The sequence below is a fragment of the Emydura macquarii genome, unplaced genomic scaffold (assembly GCF_026122565.2).
Source record: "Emydura macquarii macquarii isolate MOO-44397 ecotype Brisbane River unplaced genomic scaffold, CSIRO-AGI_Emac_v2 contig_383, whole genome shotgun sequence".
Classification (NCBI taxonomy): Eukaryota; Metazoa; Chordata; order Testudines; family Chelidae; genus Emydura; species Emydura macquarii.
Window position 1 is genome coordinate 11,880,092 of NW_027130520.1, and position 9,467 is coordinate 11,889,558.

The 9,467-nt window shown below is 41.9% G+C and overlaps 1 protein-coding gene across 1 annotated transcript in view; it reads right to left on the reverse strand.

Moving 5' to 3' along the window:
* EIF3E (eukaryotic translation initiation factor 3 subunit E) overlaps positions 1-8,691 on the reverse strand; it is a 51,753-nt gene extending 43,062 nt beyond the window's left edge. The window contains exons 1-3 of the mRNA XM_067537391.1: positions 8,547-8,691; positions 5,570-5,684; positions 457-574 (exon numbers count right to left, since the gene is read on the reverse strand). Of these exons, the coding sequence (XP_067393492.1) occupies positions 457-574; positions 5,570-5,684; positions 8,547-8,636 (323 nt within the window). The 5' untranslated portion in view covers positions 8,637-8,691. The remainder of the gene's footprint in view (positions 1-456; positions 575-5,569; positions 5,685-8,546) is intronic.
* Between the last annotated feature and the right edge of the window lie 776 nt (positions 8,692-9,467).

Below are 9,467 nucleotides of genomic sequence, written 5' to 3' on the forward strand. Positions count from 1 at the left end.
ACCAGCAAATATCCCTTATGTGGCTTTCCAGGATACATAGGACTTGATTCTCTATTATGCCTAAAGCCAGCAGGAAATCGGACACAGCGGAGCTTTGACCCTTGCCTCTTCTGCCTCCCCTCATGCAGGAAATTGTAGAGCTCTCACACAGATTATCCTAGACAAGGGAAGTTTTCCAGCACAACTATCTGGCTGCTTTAAATTCACTTCGTGCCAACCTTAAGCATCTCGGCAACAGACCTTGAAAAATGTAAGTCACTCTGAATCCCCTATTTATTGAGTGCTAACTGATCTTAGTAAGGCATTTTGTGTAAATGACCAAATCAAACTACTAGTCAGAAGAGTTTGCAGCTTCAAACTGACGACTGTGAATTAGAAAGCTTCTTTACAATGGTCCAATAAAGCACCTGGGAAGATGGATTCCTACAATGTCTAGGACATTAAAGAAAATATTACCTAGTAGACTGCATTTGTCTTGTAGTTTCTGGATCTTCAAACATCTTGACAATTGGTTCAGTTTCCAACTGAAGTTGTTTCAGCTGTGCAACAACAGCAGTCCTCTTTTCACGCAAAGCTAGGTAAAGAAAGAATTCAATATAAAGTTAACACCTTAGCAAGCAGCCTATATTTGTCTGATGTAGAATCAGGTAGAGGGCTGAGTACCATTGCATCTAAAAACCTCAACTCACTTGTCTCCTCAGTCAAATCATATTAACTGCCACAACGATTAAAAATTTAGGCAATAGAGATGGATCACTCGATGATTATCTGTTCTATTCATTCCCTTTAAAACACCTGCATTGGCCACTGTCGGAAGACAGGCTATTGAGCTAGATGGACCATTGGTCTGACCTAGTATGGCCGTTCTTATGTAAAAAATTAAAGGAGTGTGATAGAATTAATGCCAAACAACATGGGTTTATGAAAAATAGATTCTGCCAAACTAACTTCATTTTTTTTTGGATGAATTACAAGCTTGACCGATAGGGGTAATAGTGCTGAGGTAACATGATTTTGTATAGCATTTGACATGGTACTGCATGACATTTTTATTAAATAAATAGAATGATATAAAATTAACATGGCACACATTAAATTGATTAAAAGCTGGCTAACTGAAAGGTCTCAAAGTAATGTCAATGGAGAGTCATTATTGAATGGGTGTTTCTAGTGGGGCCCCAACAGGGATCAGTTCTTGGCCCTATGCTATTTAACATTTTTAACAATGACCTGGAAGAAAACAAAATCATCGTTAATAAAGTTTTCAGGTGACAAAAACCAGGGGAGTGGCAAATAACGAAGAGAACAGGTCACCGATACATAGTGATCTGGAGTGCTTGGTAAATGGGAGACAAGCGCACAATATGCATTTTTAATACAGCTAAATATAAACATACACATCTAGAAATAAAAAACACAGACCATTCTTACAGGATTGGAAACTCTAACCTGGGAAGCAGTAACTCTGGAAAAGATTTGGGGGTTGTGGCAGATAATCACATGAGCATGAACTCCCAGTGAAATGCTATGGCCAAAAAGGGAAATACAATCCTGGGATGTATAAACAGGAGAATCTTGAGTAGGAGAGGTTATTTTATTTCTGTATTTGGCTTTGACCACTCCTGGAATACTTTGTACTGTACTAGTGTCCACAAATCAAGAAGAATGTTTATACATTGGAAAGGGTTCAGAGAAGAGCCACAAAAATGATTATAAAGGATTAGAAAACATGCCTTACAGTGATTGTGCTAACTATTTAGCTTAACAAAGAGAAGGTTAAGAGATGACTTGATTACAGTCTATAAATAGGTATATAGGGAACAAATATTTAATAATAGGCTCTTCAATCTAGCAGAGAAAGGTATATAACATGATCCAATGGCCACAAGCTGAAGCTAGACAAATTCAAACCGGAACTGAAGTGTACCTCCCCTGCCCAGTCACAGCACTGAGAGAAATTAACCATTAGAACTTACCAACGTCCTGATGAATTCTCCATCACTGGCAATTTTTAAATCAAGATTGGATGTTATTCTAAAAGATATGTTATAGCAGTGGTTCTCAAGCTTTTTGTATTGGTGACCCCTTTCACAAAGCAAGCCTCTGAGTTCAACCGCCTTGCTCCCATGCGCGTCTGCCTCTGGCCCCCATGGCCTCCCCACTCTTCACCTCTAACCCCTACACTATGCCCTCTTCATCCCTAGTCCCTGCAACCCCTTCCTGTGCCCACCTGGGGAAACAGATTTGCATGCATGGAGCAGCTAGTATTGCTGCTTGCTACCACCTTGAAAGCTGCTCTTCCACACACTCCTAGGAAGTTGTGTGTGTGTTTGTGGTGGGGGGTAAGCAAGGAGCAACATCAGTACTCCCTGGATCCAGGTCACTTTCCCCACTTGGACTGCATAAGGCGGTTGTGGAGGATCACTGGGGGAGGGGTGAGCAGTATCTGTGTATCACCTGCTTGCCTCCCCTCCCCCATGTTCCTCCAACTGGAGGAAGCAGGGAGACTCACAGCCCCACGCTCAGCCGGGGTCGGGGCTCACAGCCCAGTCAGGACTTGCGACACCCATATAACCGTGTCGTGATCCCTAACCCCAGTTTGAGAACCAATGTGTTATAGGAATTATTCTGGGGAAGTTTTATGGCCTTTGTTATACAGGAAATCAGACTAGATGATCACACTGGTCCCTTTTGGCCTTGGCATCTATGACTCAAATTATAAGTGATTAGCTTAATAAAAAGCCACTCTCTGTAGAAGAGAGTTTTACAAACCAGTTGTGGACAACTTAAAAGACTTCTTATGTATCATGAAGGAAGAAACTACATTTTGGATAGGTTTGTTTGATTCTGACACTTGCAAAGGTGAAAAGCAAAAAAAGGGAAAAGGCTCCATATATTCAAGGGGGAATGGAATAATTATCAGCTGAATTGAAACTAAGAAGAAATCTTCTACAAATCTAAGTTAGATTTTTGTTCAGCAAGCACTTGAACTCTGACAGAAAACATATTTGGTAAGTTAATTTAAAAGTAAGAAGAAAAATGCTAATAAGCAGCCTAATCTGCAAAATAATGTTTAATGTGGTAGAAATAATCAGAACACTATAGTTTTACACCCAATGCTACCATGTGAGATAGAACAAGCATTTAAATAGCTGCTTGAATAAACCATGCCGTGGAACAAATAACTGCTATATGAGAATAGAACTTTATGGAACCAAATGATCTGCCACCCAAATCAGCAAGGAGACAAAGATAATGAAAAGAATGAAGGTGTCCCAACAACCACTCCGGACAAACAGTGCTGTAGCCACATAAGAATGATCCTGTGCATAATCACAACACAAATTTGAGAACCAAGTCTAGTGTATGAAGGCAGTAATGGTGAGTAATTCAAACCCCAGTATAAACCTGAGAATCACTTGCCTGATAAGTGATAGTTCAATATGGTGGAACTATCCCCACCTTCAGGTGACTCTTCTGATGACAAAAATGAAGGGGGGGAGGCAGGGGAGGGCAAAACAGAAACCACTCTGTTACCTTACTGATTATATGAAAACATGTTTATTCTGTGACTCCTGCAGCTGAACAAGTTGAAGGTAAGGAAGGCAGAATAAAGTATAATTATTAAATGTGTGCAAATGCATTTATTTCATGTATTTGCACTAAATAACCTCTAGCTTTAATTAACACTGTAAAGTTTCTTAAGAATGCAACTCATTTATAAACATGGCAACAGTTATTCAGCTAACAGAAAGAGTAGCTGTTGCCCAAATAAGCCTTCATGGTAAATTTTGGTATATGAATGTAATCTACACATATTATAATTATGTATTATGGAAGTAGTCTATACAGAAAGAAAATTAAGTGGATAAAAGTGCAGCACTTAGTTCACCACAGATCAGATCTCCCGCACAGAGCACCAAGCAAGCAAATAGTCCTGAATAGTATTTGACTCTGAATCATAGCGTTACCTGCAGTAAACTTTATTTTATACTCTTAGATAAAATTAATGATGGTTAACATTTGAATCATCACATAAAGGAGAAATCTGTATTCCAAGTTACTACAAGAAATATAAAATAATATCGCTGAATAGATATCAAACTATCAAGGATATAGAATAGTTTAGTTTCAAGAAAAAACTACATGTTCTAGAAAATGCAAACAAAAGGAGAATTTTTGGGGAATGTCTAAAAAGGTATTTAGTGTAGTTGGATTGTGTGTGGAATGCAGACAGAGGTTTTCCATCAACTAACCTTATTCTCTCAGCTTTCTTCCAGATATGAACTCATAAATTTCAAGGAATCATTCCTACAAATAGGCAAGCTATTGAAGTGAAACAAAATTAAACAACTAGCAACTTGCACATCAGCTGAAATGGTCTGCTGTAGACTGAATTCAACTATTAAATAAAAATGTTAAGATCGTCAAGTTGGACGCTCAGAAAAGTTAGGAAATACCAGAACTGAAGTTGCTTGTACCTTAATTTGCTCCGTTGGCATGTTTGTATAATGATATTCTTGCCCAATATCTAAAGAAAGTTTGTGGCAGGGCCAGGAATAGAACCCAGATTTCTTTGGTCTCAGACTGGTGCCTTAAATAAAAGAGAATATTCTCTTTCTACTCCTCGCTGTCTCATTTGTTGTCCATCTTGCACAACCCATGAAGCAGAGATCTTGTAGAACAAGCTGCATGTGATCCTGTGAAGACTGATGAGGTCATTTCTGACTTCTCAGTACTTGACTTTGGAATCTTAATCATCTCTAAACAGTTTTTTAAGTAACATTTATTAAGTTACACTAATTGACCATTACTCTCAACCCCTAGACACTGGGTGAAAGCATACCCCCGTCACAGAACATTTTTTCTCTCTCTCCTGTTTTAGGTTTTTATATATGACATAGGAACCATAACTTTGAACTTCCTCATGTATGATTAAACCTCAGTCACAATTGACATGAAATTCATAGGCAGCACTATAATGGAAATACCTTGTCTCTAAAGTTTCCAAGATTGAATGTTTTAAAGGAAAGCATGAACACCACCCCGACACACCCCACGCACCTAACTGTGCAATATTATATGTATAACATAGCTATGTAACCAATGATATGGCACCAGAAGAGTTATGCTAATCCCAAAATCTTTATTACTGGTCATGAAATACTCTTTTATACCATTTTGAAACTCTCTAAATTTTTAAATGAAAGAAAATATTTTACAATATTAGTGACAATGACCTTGTTTAAACAATGTACCTGCTTTCTTTAATCATCTTTCCTTAATGTTATTACTGGTATTTTTATTCCATAAATTCCATGTACTAGTATACAAGTTACTACCAACTATCAATGTATTCAGAACCATGCCAGAATATGGTGCCAAGTGAACAGCGGTCAAAAGGAAAGGAGGACTAAAAGATAAATGTTTTAAACAAAAAACTACCACGAGGGATTGTTTTGGGACAGTAAAATTGCGTTTGACAAGAAGTTCACAATTTCATTCACTCAAGCAGCTACTTTAAGCTCTGATTGCAAAAATCCACAGATCCACTTATGATCTAGCTTACCATGAGGAATCTCATCTGAATAAAGGTTTTTATACACATCCATGGCGAAATCCACCATGTTGGTATCACTAAGAAGGTCCAATTTTCCTTGAAGTAATTCTTTTTCATTGTATATCTGAAACAATAAATTAAAATATTTATTTTGACATACTGAAACACTCTTTAAATAAAGCATCTGATTACTTTTTAAAGATAGCTCTGCTTATTTATGAATAAGGTGGCAATAACAGGACCTTAAATTTGATATATGTAGCTTTTCAAAAATCCTCAATTCTTTTCGATTAGTGGGAGAGCCTATGGACTACTTGTATCTCCTATGATGGCAATATGACATAATGTATGTTGCATTACAGTCGTAAAATTTAAAATGTTAAAAATCTTAACATCAAAGAATATTCAGCTTGATGCTTAGAGCCCTGCAAATCCACAGATGTTTATCATATCTGTGGATGTGAAGTACTGTAGAAGTTGAGGTCCTAACCTTCAAAAAATAGTGTACTAAGGCCTGATCTACACTGCCGGAAAATTCGACAGCAGTCGCCAGGAGTTACACAAACTACTCTGCGTCGCTTGTGTAACTTTCGTCGACTTAGTAACTTCCTTTTAGTGCACTGTTTCCGCTGCACTGACTCCACTGCGCTGACGGGAAATACGCACCTGTCGATGCAGCACTATGCTTTTTGGGGAGGTGGTTTTATTAGATCGACTTCCGGATTGATTGAACGTGTCTTCACTGCTGCTCAATCGAACCAGATACATCGATCTGACAACAGCAAATTTGCCACCGTCAATGTAAACATAGCCTAAAAGTGTCTCAAAACTGTTCCGTAAGGTTACAGCACATCTTAAAGAGACCTGGCAAAAGTCAAATTTACAATTTAGTGATGTTCTCTGGCTATATATAAATATTTACCTGAAAATTTAAGTTGTACACAACCAGTTTACTTTAAGAGTAGTTTAATTATCTGGCATTATGGTAGCTTGTTTACCTACTTTGGAAGTGCCTGTAGCAAATCTGTATGTAGCCTCACATATCTTTTAGCAACAACTGGGGAGCTAAATTTCCATTCTACCCTAACTTATGGCCGCATGGAGGCTATACTGCAGTTCACTGCATCAAAACCATGGACAACTGTGGCAGTAACATCAAAAACAACTGAAAGGTGAATTCAAAATTTTGTCAGTCTTAAAGAGACGTGCCCTCTTTTCCAGCTACATTGGGATCAACTGAGCATGTTTTTAATGTATTTGGATTTGTCTATTGTGAAATTTCTTAATAGGCAAGGCATTGAAAAAAGATGGACAAACCACACTGATGGTTAAGGATAGACTTAAAAGAATAGTAGATCTAACCAGTTGCTCCTCTGTGGACTTGATTGTTGTGTTTTACCTACACAATTGCAAGCTTTGCATTTTAGACTAAAATGTACCTTTCTACATTTAATAAATTAAGCAATTACATCATGTGGGCTTTTTGTACTTTTTAAAAGCTTTGGGTTTTTTAAAAAAATAAGACATTCAGTACACCTAAAACTCCCACTGACTTCAATGGGAGTATTATCTTATTCTATGGACTCTGCCAATTTTCTTGTAGATTCACTATAAGCAGAACCTATTTTCAACAGATTTCTATGAAGAAAAAGTCCACCTTATTTAGATTTCAACAAGTATTTTAGAAAGTTTTATGAGTAGTTGTCGTTTTGTTTTAAATTAATGGGTGTTGTCAAGGACAGTTACACTGGGACTGACGAGATGGATCGAAATGGATGACATTTGTATCGGAACTCCAAAACTATGCAGGCCATCTGCCCAGTTTTAAAGTGGATAGTCCTGCTTTTCTAAAGTTAGCCCTCCATCCAGTACTCTCACAAAACAACATTTGTTTTTATCTGGTATCAGACAGGGGAATGCCATAATTAAGAGTGTGCTACTTTGCCCATGCTGAGATGATTTTATGCACACAGTGCAGGGGACCAGGCATTTCAAAACTGCAGCCATGAATCATACTGCATAACTTCACACAAACTCTGTGCACGAAGCCATACCGAGGGGGGCAAAGTCACACCTCCAGGCCTGTCCCAGGAAGTGCCAGAATGTTTGAGTGGCCAACCTATCCAAAACATCAAATGTCTTGTAAATAAAGTGAAATAGGAGAAAGTAGGGCCCCCACCCAACATTTACTGGTGCCCCAAATTTCTCTGGATGAGCCTGCCAGTCACAGTTTACAACCGTGCAGGTACACTGATGTCGGGGAATCAGGTTATAAAACCCTCAAGCAGACAAAGCCTTGGGGGACACAGAGGGTTCCTCAATATCACTGAAAGGTATACAGACACAAAACAATGTAATGAGAGAAGTCTCCCCCCCCCCGCATGTGATGGGACGGGGAAGCGACTCGCAAAAGTGCAGGCCTGCAGGGCCCTGGAGTAGCAGGATCCCCCGCCCCATCTTGTGAGGGGATGGGACCCCGGCCTGCGCGGAGCTGGGGGAAGAGGAGAAGGAGCCTCTGCTCCACCTAGTGAGAAAACGGGACCCAGGGCTCCGGGGAGCGGCAGGAAAGGCTCCTCTACCCCACCTTGCGAAGGGACGGGGCCGAGGCCCGCGGGGAACAGGGGAAGGATCCCCGCGCCACCTTGGGAGGTGACGGGGAGAAGAGCAGGTAGGCCCGCCGCCCCGTTTCCTTCAGTGGCTGCGACCGGCCTGCACGGGCCAGGCCGCTAGAGCCCAGGAAGCTCTTCCCGGCCTCCCTGCGCAGTGCCCCAGGCCCGCCCCGCGGTAACGCTGCCCGTGCGGCAGGCCCATCGCTCAGGCCGCGGCCCGTAAGGGGGGCCGATCGGCGCCGGGCCAGGCCCCATTACCGCCTTCCCCCGAGAGGAAGCGGGCCGAAGGCCCAGGAGCTGGTTCCCGCCTCCCACGTGCCGGCCGGGGGTGCACGCGGGCCCGCGAGGGGCGAGTGGTCGGCGCCGTCTCCAGGTACCTCCTTGACGGACAGGAACTCCAGCAACGGGAAGACCAGGTGCCGGTCCAAGAAGTGCGCGATGCGGGTGGTCAGGTCGTACTCCGCCATCTTGGGAAAAGGGAGGCGGGGCCGCAGCCGGGCGCCCGCACGGTTTCACCCACGCTCCCGGAGACGCACACCGTCGGTTGAAGGGGCGGGGCCAAAGGGAACAAGAGGAGTGCGCACGCGCGCGCGCGCGACATGAGTTAGGGGCTGCGGCAGCCGAGGTGGGGTGTGTGAGTCCGCGTGCGGGCTGGGCTTAGTGGAAGTGGAACTTCTGGAAGCCGGCGGCGGTGGCCGCGCAGCACGCGCCTTTTCAGGCCTGGTCCCTCGTGTCTTTCGGCGCTGATGGGGCTGCTGTGCATGGCGGGCCTGCAGGTCCTGCACTGAAGGCTGTTGTTGGACACGTGGCTCTGTGGTGTGGCGCGCGGGCGAAAGTGTTTAATCAATTGTGCAAATCCTTTCCCAGCCCTGCCTAGAACTTACTAAACACAAACTCCTGCTGCGCCACTGAAACGCCTCGCTTGGGCCCTTACCCCTCTAACAAGCATACCTGTACACACCCTGACTGCTAAGATTGCCATGCGGATTAAGTTAAGTATGTATATAGATGTTGGCAAGACTGGGGCAGAATACCCTTTCACTGGATTTTTGTATGGGTTTTTTGTTTGGTTTTCATTTTACATGGATTGTCCACACAAAAAATGAATAAGAATTGATGAAAGCAAAATCCAGAGGGTAGCAGCAATATGAGCGTGTTTACTTCAAGGGGAAGACCCGATTTAATGTAGGGGCTTCTAAAATCAGTTTTGTTTATTCACTGATCCAATCGTGTAAAACTGTTCTTAGGCCTGAATTCAGCAAACATACATATACTTAATGTTAAGCATGTATTTAGTC